At 34.3% G+C, this 27971-nt stretch overlaps 1 protein-coding gene across 1 annotated transcript; it reads left to right on the top strand.

The window, feature by feature from the left end:
* The first annotated feature begins 483 nt into the window (after positions 1–483).
* On the top strand, positions 484–23965 carry LOC145669631 (uncharacterized). Its single transcript, XM_081737870.1, has 2 exons — positions 484–1022; positions 20995–23965. Exons 1-2 carry the CDS (start codon positions 670–672, stop codon positions 21827–21829), a joined length of 1188 nt encoding a protein of 395 aa, XP_081593996.1. The 5' UTR covers positions 484–669; the 3' UTR covers positions 21830–23965.
* The last annotated feature ends 4006 nt before the right edge of the window (positions 23966–27971 follow it).

Genomic DNA, 27971 nt, shown 5'->3' with positions numbered 1-27971 from the left:
GTTTCCTCGTTCCAGGAATGGATGTCAAAAATGAAAGGTTTTGAACTTATTTTCAATGACATTAATGGTACCAGCACTATGTCCGGTGAAAAAAACATTGCAAAAGAGAACCGCGAAAATAAGTGAAAAGTATCCTGATATGAATGAACATTTAGTTAAGATATATGTAAGAACTAGGTCGTTCATTCGCATAAAATACATGAATAATAGAAATAAAATCTAAAACCAACAAATGCCCATAAAAGAAAATCTCGACTAGGCATGCCTCAGCCACAGTGAGGCCTACAACAAACAACTAAGCAGAAAAAGGCACGTAGGTTTATTATTTAAAATTTTTTATTATTGTTTATTTCCTGTGCAAACCTTGTCTTGTCTTGCTTGTGGCTGTGCGCTTCGCGTGTCTGCTTCTCTACAATTTCTCGCCATCCTAGCTGCTCCTGCAGTGACGTCTTTTCACCAGCCAATCAGCGTCCCTTTACCGATATAACCCAGCTTTATTCATTCTATTAACCTTGAATCACTTTACGAAAGAAATACGCAACCGCAGAAGATTGGAAAAATAAAGTTACTTTTCTGAAAGTTCTCGTAAATCATTTCATTAAAACACTGGCAAACAATATAAGGGAAGTATAAGAACAGTGTTAAATTCTTATATCATTTGAATTCACAATGGCTGGTGAGGCGTCTGTTAAGTTGGAATTGATGTGTAAAGAAGAAATTGTTTATGACTTACCTCAGGAAGATCCACTCGAAGGGAAAGGGTGGACATACGAACTGATGACTGACAACAAAGGGTTAATATTATGTACAACGGAAGGAGAGCAAACAATGGACAAGGGTACAGCTTTGGATGTGAAAGTGACCGTTGATATGCTGAAATCAGAATTTGCAGAATCAGATCCTGCATTGGAAAGTAATTTAGAAACGCTAAGAAAAATAGTGGTTCAGGAGACTTGCGCGTCGTACTCTAATGACTCCCAACAATTAACCACAAAAAATTTAAATTCAGTTCGGCCAGAAAGGTAATGTTCAATTTTTCATATACTAATTGGTTCAGATTGATAATACGGTTACATGGGTTTGGAAAATCGGTTAAAAGAAATGCTTCGCAAGAAGTATTTAGGTATGGGAGATATCTCGAACGTAAGTTAATAAATCTACAATTTGGAAATGGAGTGGCACACATACGGTACACTATCTGTATACCAAATAATAACAACAAATCGATTTTTTGTCAAGATATAAAGGATTATATTTTTTTTCAAGATATAAACTACTACTCATACAAATCTTATGTAGTTTATATCTTCATAAAAAAAATGATTCTTTTATTATTGATTACACATTACTCACTAATTGTTGCACATATTTAAAATATAGGTGGTCGACGATATTGTTTTATTTATATAGAAACTTTTGTAAAATAAGAAATCGCGAGAATGATATTCATCCTAAAATTTTCCAAATTAAACGTGGAATGTATTATATTGAAAAAAAAAAAAAAAACTATGAACGTTTGTAATTTTACTCAGGATTTAGCTCAAATGGATCTACCCTAATTTCTCCGGAGGGCTTAGAACGACATTAGCAAAATACAAAATAAAGAATCATTTTACCACAATGGATGTTCATTAATTGTAGAGGTCCATACACAAATCCATTTCACAGCTGCACTAATTTCTTTAAAGGAAGTCGACTTTTTATATTCTCAGCAATCATTTCTAGGGTATGGACCTCCATTTCTCAATATAGGATCACTTTAGGGGCTTAGTAAACGTACATGATGTATGAATTATTGTACAAACAACTATAACGAGCATGCGCTAGATGGCCAGTAAATAGAAGATTGCTATGCAGATTAATGCATTACGCAGAATGTTGGTAAACGAGGATAGCGCAAAATACTGTATTTAGGATAAACTTACATGTCTTGCGTGTTGAATGTGTACTTGAACGTTCCTAAGTTTTTTATAGGTAACATTCTGAAATGCTTTCTTTGCTTGCATATTTGTGTTCCGAAGTACTACAATACATTATACGTATGGATTATTATATGGTTAATGGTTATGGTTAATTATATGGATTCCTTCATTCCCAAACATTTTTCTAGTCCCGTGTCATGATTTGACACATTGAATTTTGATACTCCATTTCGTTTACAGTGGTTACTAGATACCGTAACACAGGGTTAATTTGCACATTGGTCGTTAGTTTGCACGAAATATGAAAAGAGTTTCATAGTCCTCTGTCGGTACAACCATGAACTGTAAACAGGAAGTTTCAACTACGCTGTAAGATTTTGGCTATTTTGTTGGGGTTAGCATCAGTTCTAATTACCAGGAGGGTTTGTTGTAGTGGTATGAAAAGCAGTTACTGTAAAAACAGCCTAAATTTAAAAGAATTTCCGTCAAAGTTAAGTGATTTTCGTAGGATACTAGTGCGTTTAATTGGACTTTGATGCAATTCTTGAAACTGAAATGTGAAACGTTTCATACGTGGGGTTCCTTTCAACAACATACAAAAAAGTATTACTTTGCAATGTTTTCATTCAGTATTTAAACATTTGGTTAGAGTGCAGTTTATGCCGAACAAGTGATTTTGTCACCGAAAGTGGTATTGGAGAAACAAAATCACAGTCACTGGAACAGGTACGGAATCGTTTTTATTCCTTTTGTTGAGAATGTTGTTTTGGTGTTTTAGCGATCGGTGTTAGTGATATAGTCTCTTGTGCTGTGATTGGTTGGTTGTGTTGACGTCGCTGATTGGTAGTTATGTACTAATGTGTGATCATGCTGTATGTTTGAATTTGGTAGTCGAACATGTGTTACTTTGGTGAAGGAAAAAGAAGGTAGTGAAATGTGCCAACTGAAGTTAATTTCGATGTCGGTTCGTTCTTGTAATATTGTCCAGGATTTGAACAGACCGTTTTGCGAGTTTGATTGTTCTGATATTATTTATTATTATTATTATTATTATTATTATTTATTGCTTAAACATGTTTGTGATACTGAAGTGAATTCGTATCGTTTCGGAATATTGTGTGGATTGATTTAACATTGAAGAGAGTTTGTTCGGTAGACGCAAATTTACTGTCGGTCAAATGCGTTGTAAGCAAAGGTGGATAGTCGGTGATATATGCCGTGAAACTAATGAGATATTTTTGAGTGAGTGTAGTGAGAACTCTCGCAGTGCTGATTCTCTTTTAAAAATTATTTCTAAGCTTGTACAAATCCTGATTATAACTGATTGTTGGAAGGGGTACGTGTTTTTTTTTTCGTCATGCTGCATTGATTTATAATTGGTGGTGAGTGTTACTTTATTTTTTTGCTGTTAGTTTTTCTGTATTACGTTAGATTTATAGTAGTGGTTTTATTATTTATTGTGGTTTTCGATGTTTTCTTTACGAGTTCTTAAGTTTCTTTATGAGTAGCCCCCCATTTAGATCTCAAAATTGATAGTCACCGTTTTACCTGAATTGATTTCTCGGAAGACTTTAGAGTCAGTTCTCAAAGATATTGCCCTTGTACTTAGTAATTGAAGAGTAAATTCTTAATGAGTGTGGTAGATCATTTGGTTAGCAATCGTAATATATAATCATTGTTATGATATATCTTAGTTTGCTGGTGAAGTTAGATTACGATTGCTTATTAGGTGGTCTGCAAAACTTCTGCAGAATTTACTTTTCGATTGCTTCGATTCATGGAATTATTTTTGGGAACAGATCTCTTAAGGTTCCGAGGAATCGGTTCAGCTGAATCGGTTCCAATGAATGTTCGGCATAAAGTGAGCTCTTACCAAACATTTTATACTCTACACTAAACTGCATGCATTTTATTAACATTGATATTATAATGATGGTATCGGTATCAGTACTTACTTTGGTTGTTCCATTATCTTGGTGAAATGTAATTTATTTTTCCTTGTGATGCTTCACTGATTTATAATTAGTGATGAGTGTTTTTTTTTTATTTTTGTCCTTCTTACGTTAGCTTTATAGTAGTGGTTTGACTAAATATTATTTTTTTGGATGTTTTTATGGTGCTTGAGTAGGGTGTGGGTGGGGTGGTAGTCCCCATATAGATATCAATATTGATAGTCACCACTTCACCTGAATTGATTAAAAATGGTGTTTAGTAACATTTTGTCCCTTGTCTATATAATATAATTCTTAACATTGTACATTATTTTGACTCGGACAGTAACTAACCGATTCAGCTGATCCGTTTCCGGGAGCAAACTGGAGCATTTTGGGAATCATTCCTAAATTGCTTCCGACACCGGATCAGATAAATCGTTGCAGTCACTGTTTGAGTCAAAGTAAAGGTTTGCCTAAAAATCTATTGCTAGTGATTCCTACGTGTATAAGCTGCAAGCCCACTCCCCAAATATCTAGTGATGTTTTTTTTTAAATAATTTTTAAAAAGATGATATAGATGATATCTGTATAGATGATATCTGTTAAATTCTATCATCCTTTTCAGTGACTTTGCAGCCTTTACCTCTACTAGAACAAACTTTCCCGGTAATTTGAACTGAATTAACCGCAAACATTATAGCCGAAATACAGTTACATGTTCTATCTTACGGTGGCAATTGAAACTTCCTCTCTAATGCTCATGGTTTTACCGACAGAGTACTGTGAATCTCTTTTCAAATTTTGTGCAAAGTAACCCCGTCTTATGGTACTTCAAAGTAGTATTATGCAAGACATCATATTTTTGATTAAACGGTAGGTTATATATCATTATTTGGTTTACCTTAACTTGGGAAAAGGAAGTGTTAAAGATGTTATTAACTTACTCTTTATCTTTCCCTGTCATCACGTTAGGAGGATGAAGCTCGATTTGTATACTAATATATAAGAGCTAGTTATTACACACTTATAACTAACATTATGGAGTAGGGTATTATAGACGTGAAAGACCCCAAAATATTAGGAAGAGTAGAGATGAGAAAATGATCAAATAGGGCCGCTATCACTATCGAATCCATAGTCTTCTAGCGCAGTAGGTGCTTCTCATTGGTATTTATTTTGTTTAATTTTTAAAATAATAGTTATTATTATGATTATGATAAGGAATTAGAAATGTACCGGAAAAGACATTAAAATCGCAAGATTGTTGCTTTCTTATTTATTCTTATCAGTTTCTTATTTCAAAATTTTTTGTATGCACATTTTTTGCCTGAACCTAGTGCTACTTCGCCTGGCGCATGGTAAAATACAAGTTTGTACAGTACTATAATATGAATTTTTACCTAATACTGCGGAAAAAATTTGCAATGTGTATGATTTGTTTAACATAACATGAAAAGATATACCAAAAACTATATATTAATAATCATAACCGTGGACTATTGACTAATCGTGGACAATACATAATGATTCCAGTTATGTATAAAAATATTTATAATAATCTTTAAAACATTCAACGCTCGAAATCGAAAATGACATCAATAAACACTACAGTTTGGAAACACGTCTCAAATAAATAAAAAAAGTAAGAAATTATTTGTGATCCATATCTAGGCTCATTCTTTCTGTAAGGCCCTCGAAAATTTTAGTCATTTCACTTGTCTTTTAAATGGTGTGATTTCAAATTATAACCCCTATAATGAAAAGCAGAACGGACGCCATTAATAGTTCCAAATTGTAAACATGTTACAAATTAAACGATTGGGTATAATTGTATAGCTCATACCTAGGATATTATTATCCCTTCCTAGATTGTAGAAAATGATAACTAATTATTTCACTCATCGGATAGCGATAACGTGATTTGAATTGAAACACCTCCACCTTAGTTCCTCAGAGCGCGTAAATGAGAAGTCAAAATTTAGAGTAGGTAAAAAAATAGAAGAATTGGATAATTTTAGTTTCTTTTATCTACGGACATAATTGTATGTTTTATATTGTATCATATAACAACAAATGTGTTTCTCCCAGTTATTACGGATAAGACAATTTCAAATTATGTCCTTTGTGTTGAGAAGCGGAAAAACTATTATTATGAACCACAAGTTTGATAATGTTTCAAGAATATGGATTTAAAATATTTTCCCGACTTGTTTCGGATTTGTACCTTTTATTTGCAGCTATTCTACAACCAACTTTACGGAATAAATAACTTATTTATTTTCATTTTTAGTAGTTAACTGTAACAAATTAGGAGTTTGTGCTTCTAGAATTTAGAAATTTGTAAGAATATCTTTAGCTGGAAACTACAATGAAAGTTGTATTTTTTGTATTGTATTGTATTGTATTGTATTGTTGAAAATTGTATTTTTATTTACACCAATTGGAGGTTTAATTGTGCAGTTGTGCTTTGAAAGTTCTCAAGAAAGAACTGTCCAATAAATATCATTGTAAAGGATATTTACAAAGCTCATCCCGAGAAATATGGTTGTATATTTAGAAATTTACTACTCTGGCCAGATATGATATATGCTTTGTAAGCCCGAATCTGGCCAGCGGGCTAATCATTTTATATATTAAGAAGAAGGTGTTCTAGTTTTTATTACTTTTACTTTAATGTTACTTAATTATGCACCAAGGCAGACGGTGATGACAGCAATGAATGAACGGTAGAGTGAAAAAGTGGGAGGAAACGTCAGAATACCCCAAAAACCCAGGTACACGTTTTTGTTCTTGAACTAGAAAACCCGATTGACGGAAGCTAAACGAACTAGCAGAGCTTTACCACTGAGCCACCGTGTCTCCAATAAAAATAAAATTGTACCACTTTACAGCTCTCCTACAATACATATGTTATACTGATATTAATTTATTTTGCAATTCAGAATCTTACTAAAATATGATATAATTAAGAACATGCTACTCGAAACTATTGGCATAATAGATTTTGTCTCTTTTTTCCCTCTAACTTCTGCGCTGATGACGGGTAATTAATTAATGTAACTGATTGTAAAATTAATTTTCAGCACTTTTACGTCGGGAATCGAACTCTAGACCACGTGCACCAATGGCACACGCTAGCAATTCGAACAACGGCGAAGGCTTTATCCAAATGCACAAACTGTCCTATGCCAGGACTAGTGATGGACAAATACCCGGGAAGATTCCCAAAAATGGGAATTTTCTTTGAATTTATGAACAATCACAAATGAAAATGCATTCTATTTCTATATATCAGTTCAAAGTTAAAATCGTTTTTATATCACAGTATATTATTACAGTTGTCCCCAGAGGAGTCTTTAAAATGTATATTCTGAAGGATGTTATGTTATTTTATTAAATTTAGAGAGTACGCATAAATGGATATTTATTTATAATATGTTCTACGAAAGAAAATGTGTTTCAAAAAAGGTATAGTAAGTCCACGTACTTTTAAACCACTAAAAAGTTTAAATTTACATGTAAATGGATATTCTATACTTGACTCTACTACTGATATAAACATATTAAATTTTACATGTTATAAACAAATTAGGTTGGGTAACTGCCACAAGACACATGTCCCACAATTTTGTCAACATTTAGGCATAAATATGTATGTTCACAATATTTGCAAGAAAAATTCTTATCTTTATAATTTTGCATGTAATATTGCCACACGACATTTCTTTCTGCCCATTTCTCGAAATGTCATGCTTTAATTCACATGTAAGTGAAGTCCGAATACCTCTTCAAAAATTCAAGCCAGAGACAGGAGACAGACCGACGTCTATTACTAACATTGTTTCAGGGTTTATTATTAGTGCTATATCTCTATTTCTACGTAATTCTACATTATTTTACAAAATGTTTCCTTTTCATCATTTGTAAATTAGTACTTTGCTATTTTGTCAATTGTTTATCTTTGGTGGACCATCATATGCGCCTACTTTTCACGATATCCTATTCTGATACGGTTGTTTTATGGCTTCATATGTTAAATTACGTTACCAACATTAAATTCAGACGGCATTGCCGAGCTAGCTTTAGCGAGTGAAGTCGGGATAGAGCCCCGCAGGGCTCTTTGTTTTCTATCTTCGTTACCAGCAATTCATTTCCTTTTCTCACATAAATCATTTCCTCTTACACTTACGGTTTGTGCAAATTCCGTACCGCCCTAAAAAATTGTGTTCGATACTTTCTTGAGTATTTCAACATCACTATCAACTCTTTTGTTCCGTAAATTGTCCTACGTTTTGCTAGTTTTTGGCCCCTATACTAAACAATTACCCTACTTTTTAGTTCAAATGGAAATGGAACTTAAGAAAATCATATTATTAGTTATATAAAGTAGTCAAATAATTTTAGATTTTTTAACGAGCTAATTCTTTAAAAACTAGAAGTAAGTCATAATATATTAATATAAAGTTATTAGTCATATTGTTCTTATAATTTGGAAGATAAAGTAAAGAAATGGAAATAAATACCTTCCTGAAATTTTATAGATCAGGAAGATAACCCTGAAATATTCAGGGTCTCAAATAAGAAAGTAAGAAATTGTTTGATTCATATCTAGGCCCATTCTTTCTGTAAGGCCCTCGAAAATTTTAGTCATTTCATTGTCTTTTAAATGGTGTGATTTCAAATTATAACCCCTATAATGAAAAGCAGAACGCACGCCATTAATAGATCCAAATTCTAAACATGTTACAAATAAAACGATTGGGTATAACTGTATAGCTCTTACCTAGGATATTATTATCCCTTCCTAGATTGTAGAAAATGATAACTAATTATTTCACTCATCGGGTAGCGATAATGTGATCTGAAGTGAAAGAACTCCAACTTAGTCCCTCAGAGCGCGTAAATGAGAGGTCAAAATTTAGAGTAGGTATAAAAATAGAAGAAATGGATGATTTTATTTTCTGTTATCTACAGACATAATTGTATGTTTTATATTGTATCATATAGCAACAAATGTGTTTCCCTCAGTTATTACGGATAAGACAATTTCAAATTATGTCATTTGTGTTGAGAAGCGGAAAAAGTATTATTACTAACCACAAGTTTGATAATATTTCAAGAAAAAGGATTGGAAATATTTTCCTGACTTCGAATTTCCTTGTTTCAGATTTGTACCTTTTACTTTTGAGCTATTCTACAACCACCTTTACGGAATAAATAATTTATTTATTTTCGTTTTCATTTTTAGTCGTTAACTGTAACAAATTAGGAGTGTGATTTCTACAATTTAGAAATTTGTAAGAATATCTTTAGCTGGAAACTACAAAGAAATTTTCAACTCGTTCTATTTCAAGCGCTTTCCAATTCGATTTTTTTTTGTGTGTTGCTCTGAGCCTATCGTAGAGGTATATATTTGACATACTGCTACTCCTAGTATGAGAGCCAAGTAACTCGTCAGTATTTTTTTCAAATGAAGAAGGAAGTATTAATGTCCGTACTGACAAACAATGAAAGAAATTTTGATCGTAGCATTAAACTTGTTTCAAACTTGATCAGAACGGCTCCTACTCTGCAGATGGTATAATTTGAGACCGTTTCATTTCTTTCAGGCGAGTGAAATGAATTGAGATCTTATTCGAGAATATAGACGAATGTAAGAATAACCCAGGAACGAACTTTGAAAAATTTCCCAACCATTCTATTTGAAACATATTGCGAAATTTATCAGCTATTGCCAGTTATTTTGCTTCTAATGGCAGAGAATGTGATTCAAGATCAAGATATTTCTTATTATTTGATTGAAATAAATTTTGTTACTTTGCTTTTAGATTTTAGGCAAGTGAGAATGGCCCAAGATACAAGTCCTGCAGGATTTTGTATTTTTTATTTAAGAAAAGCTTTGGAATAGAAGATTAAGAATAGATTTATCATTACAAAATAACTATGCAAAGTGTGTTTTTTGACAAAATAGAATCTTAGTACCTTTAACAATGTGCCCAACGTCGTCTTCTTCTTTTTAGTTTTCCTCTAAAGGGAAGTGGTCTAATGACTGCTAATCGTTTTCTGAGTAACGTTAGTTTCTGTTTTTGTTATGGGGCAGCAGCATTTTATCAGATAATGTTCTGGCAGTACTTTTGAGAACTGTATTTTATAATGGACTTTTCGTTCTTATATATAGAACTCCTGTAGCCTGACATCATCATTATTATTTAAATTCATTTCAGAACGATGTTAAGTCAAATTTCGTTTTGGATTAATGAGATGTACTCATAAAATGCCAGCGAAGCGTTATTTATTTATTTATTTATAAATTAGCCCTGTACAGTCCAGATTAGGAATATAATTGTAAATACGAAATTATTAAGTACATCCCGCCTTTCGAACAAAATATTTTAGTAGCATAGAAAAATATACTGGATTGCAGGTTTACATTAGGAAAGCACGACCATGGCTATGAATCCAAGGTTTTATGAGAGAAATATATAAACTGCTTTAAGAAAAACTATTGTCCACTTTTATTATATGTCTTACACGGGGGAATATATTCCATGATCCAATCGAAAGTGCAGGAACGTGAGAGTACAAGGAGCCAAGGCTGACGAGAAGGTTATGGTGCTAATGGTTTATAGTTTACTTGTGTATCTGTTTTTCTATGTATTTTGTGTTTCCACGTATATTTCCCTTTTTTTTAATTTAACCTTTTCTCAATTTTTAAAAGTGTTTTTTTCACACTATTTTCGATTGAATTCCACCAAGATATGAGTTTTCTACCATTTTGTCAGTACTTGCGTGTATTGATAGCTTTTATCATACTTCATACTGCCTTTTTGGACAGTTCCATATTTTTTCACTTAAAGATGTAAACGCTGAGCTATTCCATATAAAATCAGGCAGTTTACGAGTGAAGCTTCAAAATTTAGAGTTAAATTTTACATTTCAAGTAGTATTACCAGTTGGCGAAAAAAAGTGGAAGGCTGAGATTTTTTCGAAGTCAGTTTTGAAATTAAAGATACTGATAATTTACCAGCAAAATATTCCATGCTTGACATTTGTTTGATTAGCACTTGCAGAGAGCTCAAAGCTCATAGGATACTAGCAAGTAGCAACATAGCACTTGCAAGATAGATATTTTCTATTTTGTATGCAAGTAGTATGAGAATCGTTAAAGTAATTTAAATGATATTTTTATAACTTGTTTATGGTAATGAACAATTTGTTAATCAACTAATTTATATTTTAACTGAGTGTGACGTGAAAAGTCACGAAATATGAAAACTGTATGCAAGGTGGCAATAATATCATGATAGAAAAACACATGATTTGGGTACTACTTTCCTAGTGCCATCATTAGCACAGCTGCGGAACTATTTCCAAACAAGCAAACGGAGTGAAATGAATTGTATATACTCAGTGAGAAATGTCCAGTATATACTGTATTCGCATCAATAGTAATTGTATTTAAGCGCAGAACTAAACTTTAACAAACTTGAAACCAGAAACTTAATGAAACGACATAATGATCTTACCTTCCTCCAGACACTATTATGTTTAGACCTTGAATTTACCATGAAACCATTGCCTCCAAGAGTCTTAGAAACACACAAATCTTGAGAGATAAGGTTGGTAGCTACTCTTTACATTTCTTATACGGTACAGCTTCTATACACTATTCATACAGTATACGGTACAGCTTCTACACAATATTCATCTTACCTTCTTCTTCCAAAAAAAAAAAAAAAAAAAAAAACGCAGCGAAATGATAGCTATTTCACAATAAGTTACTAGGTTTGGAAACACACCTGCTCGAAACACAGGTACCATAGTGAGTCATCAAAATTGGCAGAAGGCAATTTTATATACACATCCAGGATAACAATGCTACCAACTTAAAATGTGCAAAATATAGCTACAGAACCAAATATTTAAACATGTACAAATTTTAGCATGAATTCCAAATTGAAAAGTTGAATATAATATAATTTAAAGATAGAGTAGTCACATAGATTGATTATTTTATATCTGGAATCAAACTTCAGAAAAACGATCATGTGGCATTTCATTATATTTGACCCAGAAGCCGTTGATTGTAGGGAGCGTAAACCCATGGCCGATAGGTTAGTTCGGCGTTTGGTCTACCATGCAGTAACATGTTAGTCAAATTTGATGTTTAATCTTCTAGTATAAAAATTACAGGATCCATGATCTGTAACAATTTCCATCGTTTCTTTGTGTAATTCTCTTTTACCTTTCTTAATTTTAATAGTCGGAATGTATTATTTCAATTTTTCCTTTTATGGTTAATTTTCACCATGTTCTGCATTTTCTTTTGATAATTCTTTTTAGCTACATTACTAATCGGAACTTTTAGAATTAATTCTTAAATGTTCACCTATTTCTTTTTAATTCAATTTTTTATTACTCGTCCTAGTCAGCTAACCATTAACATTTAAGGAGGCTGGCGTTCTAAGAAATAGTAGCTCCTTAATCCAGGTGAATTGTTTCAGTGTATGTCTTATAGCTGGACACCGACCATGACACGCAAGGATATTTCTCCAATTGGAGCAAGAAAGAATTAATAATTCGGCATCACTTAGAGAAGCACTAGATAGATAGGATAAATTACATTCACGTTGAGTTCTAAGAGATGAAAATTAATGCAAACAAACTTCTTTATTTCCACCTTTATCTTATTTTTTCTTTTAATACAGATGGCCGTATGGCACAATTGATAAATTAAGATTTCACGTACTCACAATAATCTTCGAGCGGTCAACTCCTTCAGGGGCGTTGCAGTTATAACAATCTCAGATGTTCCACGTCGGATAATCCCAAGGATCCGCTGGAGTCCTCTGCTGATAGTAATAAGCGATCGTCCAAGCCGGCACAATTATTCCTTCCTTTTCAATGATTTGGAACCAGAGTTTGTCTCACAAAACTGAAATTAGAAACGAATGTTAAGGTGCTAACACATATGTACTAGTCACTTCACTATTGATTTCTGCACAATATTAGAAAAAATATTTTACACGAAGGAGTATGCAAATATCGTACAATCACTGATGATAAACTAAAAAAAAATCGGCTCTCACGTATGCAAACGGCAATTTAGCTTGCGAAGCTCAATCCGTACAAGGGGAGAACTCATAAGAGTATAACGTGTGTTTACTTTAGAACAATGCACCCCACTCGCCTTCGTGTGTGCCCTTCCGAGCGACGACCAGGCGTTCGTGCAAAGCACTCAAGGTTCTTTTAGCAAACCAAAGCTTGAATATGGTCAGCCGGGAAAATCCCGATTTTCACTCCTAGCATCGGGACCGGAATTATCGTCGTATTAGCTTTTAGTTATAGCAGTGCGTAGGAGGAGGGTGATTGTCCCGAAAGTCAGATATAAAAAAAAAGTCACCAGAAATGCAGCACTCACGTGATCAGTGTCCTCCTCCATATACGAAGCTTCGTTAATAAAGTTTAAAATTAACAAATTCCAAAACTGGTGTCGAATCTGGCGTAATATCACGACTATTTTTTTTAACTGTATACATCTCAAATACGGAAGTAGTTCAAATTTACTATTACATTCAATTTCATTACTTATTTTATTAGAGGAAGAGTTGTAAAATCTATCACGTTGCAGTTGCTTGTAATTGATTCTGCATTCAAATAGTATGTTCATTTTTTCCGTTGAAATTCAATTCCAACTGAACATGGTTAAAATTATCCGTCTCCGGTTTCAACATTTATCGCTATAAAACGAAAATAATAACAGGTATGTAGCAGCTGTTGTTTTGTAAGTGATTAGTAATCCTGTTATTGGATTTTCATAGAGAAAAACTGTATAAGCTGTCGAGCAGCACTTCTGCGATCGGGTCAGCGTCCCAACGATATGTTCTGTCTTCTTCCTTAGCTTTCTATTCAGATTGGAAGTGCTTCAAATTAACAAGATTTTTCAACATTTATCTCTATAGAAATGAAAAATTAACGGATAACTAGTCACAGATATTTGAGATAGATCTAGCGTCCAAGGAACAGATTCCTTCTTCGATCTTGTTAATACATGGGAACATATTGTTACAGATGTACTACCTCATGTTTGAATATTGAATTCGCATAATTTGGAAGTCGATTGTGAAACGATACTCACTTGTTTAATTTGGGTATTGTATAAAATGTTTAATAAACCCCACCAGGTTGATACTTTTAACCATGCATAAAAAAGTTGTAGGCACGTAACAGATATTTGGCAGAAGTTACGTGAATGATTAATAAAAAAAATGTGACACCTTCACACTTTCTTTTTTCCTGGCATGAATTTTAACCTTTACCCTGATTTGAAATATTATTTTAGTACTAGGCACTGCTGTTATTTGTTCGTTTTCGAGCCAATATTGTATGTTTTAACCAGTACAAGATTTTACCATTCGGACATTTGCGTTGGTAAATTCACACGTTCCGCTAATACCGTATCAGTTGTTCATAAACACAGATATTTTACAAATTTTGTAACTTTTTGAACTTCATTATAGTTACCTTAGTGTAAACATAATGTTCAGCCGGCATTGTATATGTTGGTGATTCTACCTACCTGCACAATTGTGTAGGTCAGTGCTGAAAGAGTTAAAGATGGTTATTAACAATCAGGAAAAAGACGTTAAATTTTGAATAACTTACGTAGCGTGAGATGAACGAAAAGAAATTTTACGTGCTATATATTTAGTTAACAATTACAATAAAAAACATCACATTTTTACACAAATAATGAAATCGATATGTCTACGATAGGCGGGTCACGTCGCTTGCGTCACTAATATGCTTGTTAACTGTAAAACTTTTGTGAAATTTTGGTGTGTCAAAAAGGAAAAGATAATACTATAGGATACGATACTCTAAGAATGGGCTATGATGATGGAAGTTGGCATGGTTTAGTGTAGGATGATACCCAGTCGAGAAGTTAAATTTATGAGGTATGGGACTTCGGCTTTGGTTAATCACTGGGTGAATGAGTTTCGCATATTCTTGAGTTTATACTAAAATTTAAAGTGAAATATATATTTTACTTTTTAAGCTATTACTGCTACAAGTACACATTGAAAATTACTATGAAAACTTCAAATGAAGGTCACGTTTCTTGCAATTGAGTTACTCTTTCGGCCTTCATTCACAATTTCGCGAACGTATGTTCAGTATGTTGTACTTTTTTGTAACCAGCGAAACAAACACCTGATCACGAGGGTGCTACCTCTGCAACAAAGTGTGCAGAAAACCAATGCTTAACTTCAACTTTGAAATTTCACAGATAGTACAGTAAATACAACCAGAACCAAGCTTATGCTTATTGTCCCTGGTTCAGGGTTTGTGCAGGAACTTGATTTTAATTCGTACTTTATTGATATGCGGACTAGTTTCAACACGCATTTATGCGAATAAAACATATTTTGAGTGAAATAGTATAAACAAAATGTATACTTTCTTCGAAATGGGATGGTAAAGTCGGGAAAAGATTTTCTTGAAAATTTATTTCATATGTTAATTATTATTATTATTTTGTTGTTTTTACGTTGTGTTTATAAATGTCCAGTGTTCGTTACAACATTAGTCATATAGTATTACGTAATTCTATTCCACCAAGTGTATATTTAAAGAAGATATATTATGTAAGATGCCGTTAAAGGTACGTAGATATACTTAGTAAAGAGTGTCCGTAAGTGTTCTTCCCTGGGTATTGTATTGTAGTAGCGCGGGAATGAAACAGGAAATATTACTGTGAATTATCGAGGAAAAAATTGTGATTCTTCGATATTTTTTCCCAAGTAGGTAGATATACTTCTCCATATAAGTAAATTGCTCCATATAAGTAAAGAAAAACGTTCGGAAATGATAAAGGCGTGAGAAATGATGAAAATACTTTGTTTCGGAGTAATTTTTTAAAGTGGTATACAACAAGCCTTTTTGCTGTTTTTGGCGTTGCTCTTGTTAAAACATCTAAAGAAGTCTATAAGTTGATTTGAAGTTCACAGCTTAATTTCACAACATCCCCTTGAAATTGTAGTTTTTCTACATTTTTTATGCTAGCAAAATTGTGATCACTTGAGTGCATCAGATAAAGTGTGATGAAGTTCTGTAAATTGCATATTCATTTTATATCATATGGTAAATTTATGTATTATGAGATCTGCGCAAAATTTTCCGTTTTCATCTCGTAAGTCGTAGATAACATGCTCACTGGTATAAAGATTTTTCATGATAAATTTCACCTCCCAAGTATAATCCACTCATCAGATACTCTGCTTTTAGCGTAAGATTTATACCTTTTCTTTTATTCGTAGGATATTCATTCTAGAGTCAGTAACGTAAGAAAAGATAAAAAGTTTTCTAAATGAGATACATCATACATGTCTGGCTAATTCCAGACATGTAAAATTTAATTTCAATCAATTCAGCCATTTCTGTTGGTAATACCAGATTAGGTTGATGTCAATTTTTTTGTACTGAGGTATAATATGCAGAATGTTCGTCTTCTCACTCTTGAATGTTGTAATTCCGAGAACACTGCTGCTCGCTACAATTTTTTAAAAGTAAGAAAGCTATTGTGCCAACTGTCCTTTCTCTAACAGGAGAGACCAGGTAGATTATAAGAGTTAACGTACGAATTTAATCCTCTTCCCGTCTTTATGATTCCCATTTGAATGAACGTAACGTATTAAAATGCCACTTAAATGTAGACGCTCAACATATTAAATTATTTATTTCAAACCGTTCAGCAGCCTGTATTTTATAATGTGATGCATAACAAATTTCTTCAATTTTTCGGTATTCAGAGTGTAGCATTTATCTTCGTACGCCCTATTTACTTTTAAAGTGATAAACAATAACGACTTGAGTGTTTCACGATGCTAATAACACTCGAGAGGCATTGTTTGCAAAAACCCTGTAATAGCAAGATTCCAAACCCAATATATATTTCGATTTGTGCGAATGACATTACACCAGGTTATGATAAATTTAAATTCTATCTTTACACCACAAAGATAAAAGCACTATTAATAATCTAGGAGTAACGAAGGTTTTAATGGTTGTCCACATTATCTTAACGTGGAATTCTGGAATTGTTATATCATGTATTTCAAATAAGTAGATAAAAATTACAAGAAATTGAAAACTCTATGCTTCTCAAAAGTTTTTATTTAATAAGAATGTATGAGATGTAACTACGTAGCTACATATCAATATACGCAAAATTTTACTATCTCAAGGTATCAGACTATATAAGATCGCAACTAGAAATTTGTATAGTTAAGGGAAATCACGTATCTTGTGCAAAATTTTAAAAGTTGTTATATCGTCCCTTTGTTTCTTTGTAATCATAGCGACAGTTTTTTGTAGCTGCAATTGCAACAAGTTCTTCGGATTTTTAAATTTTCTGACACAAAAAGTAATGATATATAATTAATGTTAGTGACAATGGGTCTCTATTTTCACTTATAATAATGAAATGTTTATTCCACATAGCACAAAATAAGTATTTTGGTATGTACCAGGTTAACTCTGATATCGTATATATCGTGACGGACATAAGTCTTTGACCAGGTAATGGCGACTGCTTTGAAACAAATGCAGCTTATGAGAATTAGGTCTTTCATATCTGTATTTTCATGTGCACAAGAAACATACTTCTGGGTCATGATCGCAGTGGTTCATGGTGAGTGGGGTCGTAGTGTGTCATGATGGTGGTGGGTCGCAGTGGGTGATATGCTGTTGACCCACGACCGACTGACCATCCGATTCAATAAACAACTCCAACTGTGGCACTTCCCGGAATATCAGTACAGATTCTGGAAAAGTTCCAGACAATATGTAATGGTTACATTTTAGGTTAAGATATTGCTAGTCTACTGTTTTATCTTTGAATAGAATTGCGATTCGCCGTGGCTTTTTTCTACATATTTTCTCGTGAGAAAACGTTAATGAGCAATAGAAAATACAACTTTTTCGATTCTGATCGGTTTGGGTTAACAGCTTGAAAATAAAATCCTTTAATGTCCAACGATTATGCCTGTTAGGTTAAGGAAGACTATGATTAAAGCAAGTGAATTATGATAGACAAATTGGTGAAATGAGAAAGTGGGAGTATCCCGAGAAAACCCACGAGCACGGTGTCAGTCTCAACCTTGCTTGCCTTGGGAACGAACCACGCACCCACACATCAGATTGTTTATTAGACGGTCTCACTTGCGATTCCCGATGAGAAAGCTTTTTAAATATTAAATGTTCTCGATGTATCTGTGTTCGTGTCCAGGTCGTTCAAGGTTATTGGAAACACCTGGGAAACAAGAATAACCAAATACAATAGAGATAAATTACGGAGATACTTTGGGTATTTTTTAAATTTAATCTTGAATTCACTGTACTACACTATGTTATCTTGAGCAAAATCAGTGATTAATGGTTAATAAAAAATTGAATCTTAAACGTTTGCAATTCGCTACATAGCAACTCTTACATAAAAGAGCAATTCGCAACTCTTACTTAAAAGAGCGGTCTTAGGGTAGTGGCTTGATCATTCGCTTTGTGTGTTAGAGGTCCGCTGTTCGATTCTCTTCGAAGATATTCAGAAAAAAATATAATTTAGAATGTTAGTATTTCTGATGTATAATAAAATGAAGAATTGTCAATTTCTCTTGTGCTTACAAGTTAGAGTTGAAACGACTCCTTTCACAGGGAAAACTAATTACATGACGTCACAATCTCGATTCCTACTGTCTGAAAACTTCGCTTGTTTCGAAAACAATTCATGAATACAAATGGGTCATCCTTCAGGTCTATGAGTCACAAAATTGCCTGAATTGTTATTAACTGTTCTTCTACTCTCGCTAGAAACAATAATAATGTTTTCCTTCTCCATTTTCAACACGTTCCATATATTCATTCAAGAAAAATTGATAAATAGTAACTATTGTTTTTGGTATGTTTTGATGATATTTCAATATAACGCAACCATAATCCAACGTCTTTTACCCAAACAAAGGGTGTTACTTCGAAAGGGTATCGTGATGAAGACAAATCCTACTTAGCTTCTGTTAAGGCATCCGAAGTTTCGAATTTCATATTTTCCAGTAGCTAACACCTTTTTCCTCTCTTTGCAAAGTATCTCTTATAACTCAATTCCTCCTTATAGTGTGTCCGAAGAATTTATTTTCATTTTCGTAATTTCAGTATGCTTATTTGCATCGCAGTAGGTCGCAATATTGAGGTATCAAATATTCAGTAATAATAATAATAATAATATAGATAAGAAATTCCGTACGAGGACACATTGTATTAAGCCTGTAAAATCGCCCGTAGCGTTAGCCAGAAGTTACAATGTAGTCGGGATTAAAGAGAAGTGTTAGGACTATCAGGACATACCCTCTCCATACGTCCCTACAACTAGCTAAATGTTATAGCGGAAAGTTTCGAGACAAATTTCGTGTAGAAAGTAGGGATTCTGAATTCACAAGACCCGTAAGAAAATTTGTTTTTAAGTAATGGTTAGGCCGGCTAAGCTACAGAAGACGTCGATGATGAGAACGAAAGAAATATTCGAATAAAGAAAGTGGGAGGAAGCGGAACACGGAAAAAACCGAAACACACTGTGTTTGTTCAGCACAATACTCACTAGGCGGCAGTTGGGTGAAACAGGTTGAACCATTAAATTTAGAACACTTCAGCAATAGTAATAATAATAATAATAATAATGGTATTAAATGTTTTAAAGTTGCTCTAAAATTTGGCAAAACTTACTTAAACGTAGAGGTTTCGGGGAAGGGGTTCCGTACCTTCGTGAGACATTTCTCCAGCTACTCAAATTTAGTCGAAAATTTTCCGCTAAAGTTTCATGTAGAAAATATTCTATTGTACGTTTTGAGGAAAATAACTGTAATAAAAAGAACTGAATATCATTGAACACTAAGGGTTATATTAAACTAACATGTGCAGTTTGCAGATGTAATTCTATAAGCTTTGCTACAAAAATATATACACCGACCATAAGTTAATGTGCACTGAAATACAAGGTTACAAAACAATATATAAGATTCAGTCTACAGAGCAATTGTTACCTAAAGAGTAGCATATACTCTTTCGAGAATCGAGATGAGACGAGCAATGTTTACGATACTTTTCGTCTCGTCTAGATTCTCATCTCCAAAGCGTGACGATATTGTGAGTTAGCCTTGTCCCGTCTCGAATTAAAATGTTAAGCCTCATCCCGATTTTAATTCGGTATGTTTTAGGATCGAGATGAGAAATTCCCCTTTTAATGGGCAACATTACACAAAACCGAAATATTTTTTTGTGTCACGTTCTGCTTGTAATGGTATCACCTGTGCGATAATAAGTTTTTATTGTTTAAATATTTCACGAGATAATTATTATTATTACTAGTATTATTCCTGAAAATTTGATAGTTCAAGTATTGAAACAAACGAGTATTCAAATATTTGAATGTAATAAAACGTCTGTCATTGCCGATCAATCGCAATAAAACTTCGTAAAGTACAGAAAAAAAAGTTGCTGGACGTGTATCTGGTGGTAGAACCTCCAGATTACTGGTCAAGCGTCTAGACCACTGAACCACGAACACTACGCTGTAAACGATTCGTCTTTAGTCTGGTTACATTAAGTCTCTCTGTCTCAGCTTGTAAAGTTGTATGTTACTTTTTTCTTCGTTTCGAAACGTCTTTCGTTTTCCACATATGATGATATAAGTGAATAATCTTCGGTACAGTTTATAATAATAAGTTGAGTTTTTCTTAAACCTCAACTTTGTTTTTTCTTCACACGAAACTACAGATATGACAGATTTAATTCTAATACTCTCCATTTGTTTCAAAGGAGTCGCCATTACATGGTCAAAGACTTATGACCGCCACGATATAAATGATTGTTCAATTTGATATAATGAAAAAAAACTACAGCCTCTTATTTTGAAAGTAAAGAGATATGGAGACTTCTCATTGGTACTCCATTTCTTATTTCTACAATATTTCATGTAATAAAACAAATTAAGCGTAATTTTATCATGAAAAAAAGCGAAAAATTACCTTTTTTTTGCTACTTAATCATTATCTCCAATCATATTTCGTTATTTGTTGAATATGTTACAGGCCCGATAACGTATTTGCTTCCCACGGAGAAGAGAATACGTTTATTATATTAAAGAGAGCCATTTCTCATTCAGATGAGGAACGTCATAGTTCGACGCAGTTTGGCAAAGGATTTCATCGATCACGTTTGTCAAGACATATGCTGACACAGGAAAGTGAAAAGCGTCAAACGTACCAAAACAGTGATAAACGCTTTAGTCAAAGTTCAAATTTGTCAAGCGGTAAGTTAGTTCATACAGGTGAGAAATCCCACATCTGCGGAGTATGTGGAAAGGGATTTCGTGTATGCTCAAGATTGGGTAAGCACATGTTAATCCACACAGGAGAAAAACATCACATTTGCCAAGAGTGTGGTAAAGCATTTAATCAAAGTTCACATTTGGCTACACACATGTTAATCCACACAGGAGAAAAACATTACACATGCCAAGAGTGTGGTAGGGCATTTACTCTACGTTCAAATTTGGCTAGACACATTATAATCCACACAGGCGAAAAATCGTACACTTGCCAAGACTGTGGTAAGGCGTTTAATCGACGTTCAACTTTGGCTAGACACATTTTAATCCACACAGGCGAAAAATCTTTCACATGCCAAGAGTGTGGTAAGGCTTTTAATCAACGTTCAAGTTTGGCTAATAACATTGTAATCCACACAGGCGAAAAATCTTACACTTGCCAAGACTGTGGTTTGTCATTTAATCGACGTTCACATTTGGCTAGACACATGTTAATCCACACAGGAGAAAAGCATCACATATGCCAAGAATGTAGTAAGGCATTTAGTCGACGTTCACATTTGGCTAGACACATGTTAATCCACACAGGACAATAATCACAAGTGTGGAGAGTGTAGGAAAGCATTTACTGGCAGTTCACATTTGGCAAACGGCAATATTAAAACACACATTTCAATAACCAAACACATGCAAATGGTGGTGAATAGGATTTAGTTTGGAATCAGCTTTGGCAAGACATGTAACTAGACATAGAATATAGAAAGGGATTTGACGCACCCACAAGATGTTAAGTCAAGTTTTGAAAAAAAAATTAAATTCACGATAAATATCGTACAAAACAGGTCTGCAATAATACTAAATATTAAAGGAAACAATAAGTCCTTCAAATGATATACCTCCCCTTTGTAAAGGAATGTGTTTTGGAAGACAAGTTTTAAGTTCGTAATTTGGGCGCAGATATTACGGCAAATTGGTTCCGCATCTACTCTACGAGCTGCGCTTCTGCCTTCCCCTCACAGGAATTGCAGCATAGTGAAAAAGTGGCTGACGCCGAGGAAGATTCGAGTGACGGTTCCTCAAGTGAATGTTTATCTGAAAATAATAACTCCAAATATACCCCTTCTTGAGTCTTCAAATATGTAATGGAGTTACGGGTAACAAGTTTAAGCGACATCGATAATGAGGGGTAGCTTCCTCATCAGCTACAAGTGTAGATCCAGCGGATAAACATGTTCCATGTCTATTCCAACACTAGGGCCTTCTGGACCATCTGCGATTTGGCCGCATCTTGCTGGCCGATACATAGTTGCGCAGGTTTGTTTTCACCGCATATATTTATATTTCACAAGATATTTTTTCATGCTCATTGACGGAAACTGGGCAAATTGAAGAAAAGTAGCGGTCAAAAATCAAGTCCTCCTCCCTTCCACATCAGTTAAATTGATCAGACGAACTTCACGCAAAAATCGTATTAAGGTTGTATGTGTCAAAAGAAGACTCACTAATAATAGTGAACATGATTTCACTCCAGTTGTTAACGTCTTTGATTTTAAAGCGATTTTAACGGCATTCATATCTAAAGTGTTAGTGACGTTAACGGAATTCGTGGTGTATGTTAGGAAAGAGTTTGTGTACCAAAACTTCGGTACACAGTATCTTCCACTCTTTTTCGCTCACTGTCGTTTCTGAAGCGCGAGATGATGTAAAGTGAATGTGCATGTGGGTTGTTGAAAATAAAGTTCGTAGCTGTGTTTCGTATTCCTTACCTATTCTTTATTGTGTACTCAGAAGTTGTTGGGTATACTGACTTACCAACTTCTCACTCGTTTTATAAAAAAGTTGTTAAATCAGGTTTTGAACTTTGTTCAAAAACGTTGTTTACCTTATAAATAACTGGTACTGTAAGACATCGCATACCTGTCAAAACGAACCAGCACAAAAAATTTTAGATCATTGTATTGATATATCGGTATTACAACATATTTCTATAAAATTTAAAGCGTGATCCTGTAAAAATCTAGCAATAATGAGTTAGCAACTTCTGATTCTAGTGCGTCATTTGATTCGCGTTCAAGCTTGGCAAGACAAATTTTAATATACACAAGTAGAAAACTACACATACGATGAGTTTAGAAAAGTATTTCGTTTGGCAGGACATTTTAATACAGAGATGAAAATCTCACACGCATGACAACACACAGTTGAAAAGAAGATATATATATATATATATATATATATATATATATATATATATATATATATATGGAGCTCACATTTTGCAATACATATGTTAAAACACACAGGAGAAAACTTTATTAAAAAGAAAAGTGTTCTAAGTGTGTAGAAATGACTTAATTAAAGTTTATATTTTGCAACAGATATATTAATACAGATGGGGGGGATCTGCTCGTGTGAAGACTATGAAGAATGGTGTAATCGAAGTTCAATTTTGGGGGAAACATGCTATCTCATACAGGTAAAAGATGGCTATGCATAATTGTGAAAACGGCTTACATGAAGTCCACATTTTGTTAGTAAAAAAATATTGTAAGATATGTGAAACGATTTACTGAAAAATAATTTTTTTACATAAGATGGTATTGTCAAGTTACACGCGTGATAAAATATACAAATGCGAAACATCTTAGTTGTCAAAAGTTCGCGATAAAATTCGTTAAATATCTCGTTCCTTACCTTGATCCGCTCACGTACTGCCAATTCACGTTTCCATTCGCGACGACGTCAATTCGGCCGTCATCGATTAATCACATTTTTCAGCTCTGTGTATGATGCAAAGTGTATGTTTTGGCACATTTAGCTTTCTTAAATTAAGACAAATCATTGTTGACCAAAAGTATACTTTTCATTTAAATTAAATTACAACACTCCTAATATGAGTGAACACACTGAACAAAACACAAAAGAACAGAATACAACCTAATCAACATCCATGTCACTGAGCTAGCTGTGGTAATGTTGATATTTATTGCAGGGAGCAGTAATCATTAAGTGCTTCTTGCACATGTGTTTCCACAATATGTAGATTCAAGGCGGGTTCAAAGTTAATCAACATCCACGTCACTGCCCTCTTTCTGAGTTTGCTGGCATGTATTGCAAGTAGTAGTAATTGTTGACTGCCTTCTGAACACGTTTTTCCCAGAATCATTACATTTAAGGCAAGTTCTGTTTTCTCTTGATCCGAAGATGTAGGAAATATCTCTTCGGATTGGTTAGACCGGTTCATCATCTGTAGTTTGATTTCCGTATAGTGCCAAGAACAGGAGCTTTTTTTTTTTATTGAGATTTCAGAACGAGCTTTCAGGTTTTCATTTATTAGTTCTAATGCTAACTCATACAGATATGGTCTTCTTTTATTATTTTTATGTTAGGGATGTTAAAAATGAAACAGCGACTGAGAAATAATGAAAGTTTTACTTACACTTTATGTAAATGGGAAACGAAAAAAAATCACGTTTTGGCTCTCTCTGACGGCAGATGGGCCATCCACCCTCCAATACAAACTTTAAGATTGTACTGAACCGGAAGTAATGTCTTTGATAATTTTCTCGTACAGGAGTGATATGTTTCAGAGTAGCGAGATATTGCTTTAGGATGACACATAACTTTCTAATTCAGATTTATAAATGGGAGAAACGTGTTGTTTTCCAAGAACAGGTTTTCCTGAAACATCTATAAAAATGAGCGAAAGTGGAAAAGAAATAACAGATGACGTCGAACGCAAAAAGGTTTAGCTTATATTGTCCTGGCCAGAGGTTCTCAGGCCAGAGAGAAAATAAAAGTAACTCATCCTCTGGAGAAGTGATAGATAAATGAGATAAAGTGGACGAGCGAGCGGATTGAACAGGGAAGTATGTTGACTATGCAGTTTAGAATTTATTACAAAATAATTCATTAAAATTTTCTGTTCCTCCCTCAACCTCTGCACCTGTTGCATCGTTGTACATTACAAGAGTTATCCTACAAGGTTTAGACCTAAGACCAACATTGTTTAATGTTGATGCTGGTGTCTGATTTTTTTAAAAAATATAGTCTAGGTATTTGCTGCATCTCAATATCTTTTTTATATGAAGTCCTATATCAGAAATTCTTTTAAAGATATGTGTTCATTTGGAAATGCATACCATAGTTCCTAAAGCTTTTTCTTACTTCGGAATGTGTGGCGACTCGGTTCGTAGTGCCTTGTTGGAAATTTCATTGTTTTTACTTTCTTGAACAGTACAAAGTACTTATTGTTGCATTAAAAACGTCGGCGAAAGAACCCACTGTCTAGTCTGTTGTTCCATCTAGTAAAAGTGTCCACTGTAACACCATAGTACTTTAGAAATTTCATCCAAAGGCGCCTACTTCAGGCAGGCACAAACTTTCTTTTTGAGTTGGATTGCTGGCTTCTGGGATTGGGAGTAAGACATGGAACGGGGAAATCGCGGTCTGGGAGAAGCAACTCTTTATATGAAATGACACATTCTGTCGGAAAAATAGAGATGACATAACCTAAGCTGTTATTTTTACGCGCGTTATGAACATTGTATAACCCAAATCGAGTCCTTCAATAGAATTGTCGACAAAAAGGTGTCATTTGTGTCTGATGTTATCCCATGTTTACTGTCGATCGATATCTAAGCCCAAGTTATAGTCACCAAAATGAGCAACTGTGTCACCCTATGATGGCAACTGGAAGTGATTCGTAGCATGTTTCAAGTAAACTTTGAGGACTGTTTCCATATGGTCTGCAGAAACACCCGACGAAGTTTGTGTTTTTGGACAGACTTACCTCAGCTCAAATAATTTCACACTTACGTACGAGATGATTCTGTGCTCTTCTGCCCCATTTATACTACGAACAGTCCGCCCCTATGGTCTTGTGGTCGTTTATCTATTTAGAGAATTGGTTGAGAAACGGCATTCCACTGTTCCTTACCGATTCTTTCAAACATGTTTCACTCACCACTAAACATCCATATTCCGGCAACAAACTAATATTCATAGCACAGTCCGTAAAATTGTTTTCAACGCTTTGTGTATTTTGGTATTATACTTTAAACGTGGTTTTCTGGTCACTGCACTTTTGATAAGATTCTTCTGTACATCACCACATTAAACAGAGAATATGGAGCACCTGATTTGGCACACTTCTCTAGCGTGCGATCACGTTGTCCAAGTCACTCTCACTCTTTTCTTGGCATCTGTGTTGAACATTGTAAATTATATTAATTGAGAGTTATGTAGCAATAAGAGTTAACGGTATTTCACTGCATTTCCAGCTGGAGATACTGTCAAACGCAGACTCTAGCCGTAAGCTTACTACTGGATTCACAATGGAAATGATAAAGCACAGAGAAAACACAAATATTTTTTCCGAAACAGGAGCACTAACCTCTATTTTCTACAGTTTGATGCCATCTTTTTGAACTTTATTCATAGACGATCCTAAGTACATTCAAAGTTTTCTTAGTGCCGAGGGGGGCGCGGTGGCTCAGTGGTAGAGCGTTCACCTCTGGTGCTTGGGGTCCCGGGTTCGATCCCAGCCCCCGCCAAGTGAACTTTGTGGTGGACAAACACCGTGCTCGTGGGTTTTCTCGGGGTTCTCCCGTTTCTTCCCACTTTCTTCATTCCACCATTTCACTCATCTCTCATAATCACCGTCTCCTTTAGCCTAACCGGCATAACCGTGGGACGTAAAACTCAAAGATTTCATTTCATTTTAGTGCCGAACACAGATTTCCGGTGTGGATAGCCGCATCATCCAAAATCTATCAAAAACTTTTGATCCTCTAACCATAAGTTTTCCACATAGGTTTCCTTGTCCGATTACCTAGCCCCACTCTGGAGTTATACCAACGCATAACTTTCCCCATATTACAGTACCATATCGAAAAACAATCTAACCTATATCAACAAACGCTTTCAAGCTCAGCATCCTTTATTCATGCAGTATCTAGTATCTCACTTTAGACCCCACACCAAATCGCTATCAGCATATCCCTTGTCCCTAATGTTTACGCTCTGTCAGTACACTTTACCCTCCTGAGATTCATCGTTCTTAACCCTACAGTGGTAATGTGAAAAAAAATTCATGAATGATAACATTTTGCCTCCTGGACCGAGAAACAGTTTTGCCTGATAAGATGTGAACTAGGATTTAAATTTTTATTATATTTACAATATTAAATACAAAATACACCAGACAGTGGATACACTTTAAGCGAAACTGTACATTCATTTTATTGAAGCAATATCTTCCTTGTTATAATAAGCTCGATAACTATGTGACTATTTTATTGCTTAAATACCGGCACTCAAAATAAAATATTTATTAACTAGAAAGAAGTAAACCAGTATTTCTCCTAATAGCGGTGTATTACACATAGGGAAATTCACGTTTCAATTCTACAGCAGTCTCCACACATCATTTTTGCGTGCCTTAGGCAAACCCACTTACAACACTTTTGGCAAAAGTATCTCCTCTTTCTGTGTTTACACATGTAACATCGTCGTCGTTTTCCTAGTTGAGGAGGTACAGGAGCATCTTCTTCTAGAATCAATCCAGAAAACCTTGCCTCCGATTTTCGAAGCTCTGTGGGATTTCATTTATTCAGTGCTCTCTGTTTCATCAATCTTTTCCCAGTTCCTTTAGGTATTTTCTCTCTTAGAATTTACTCGCTCTTTTCGCTGAATGTATAACTTTACCATTGATCGCTTCTACATTTAAGAAGTGAT

This window comes from Thermobia domestica, chromosome 14 (assembly GCF_964235325.1).
Source record: "Thermobia domestica chromosome 14, izTheDome1.hap1.1, whole genome shotgun sequence".
Taxonomy (NCBI): domain Eukaryota; kingdom Metazoa; phylum Arthropoda; class Insecta; order Zygentoma; family Lepismatidae; genus Thermobia; species Thermobia domestica.
The sequence above is the reverse complement of the archived record's forward strand: the minus strand, read 5'-3'. Positions and strand labels throughout refer to the sequence as shown.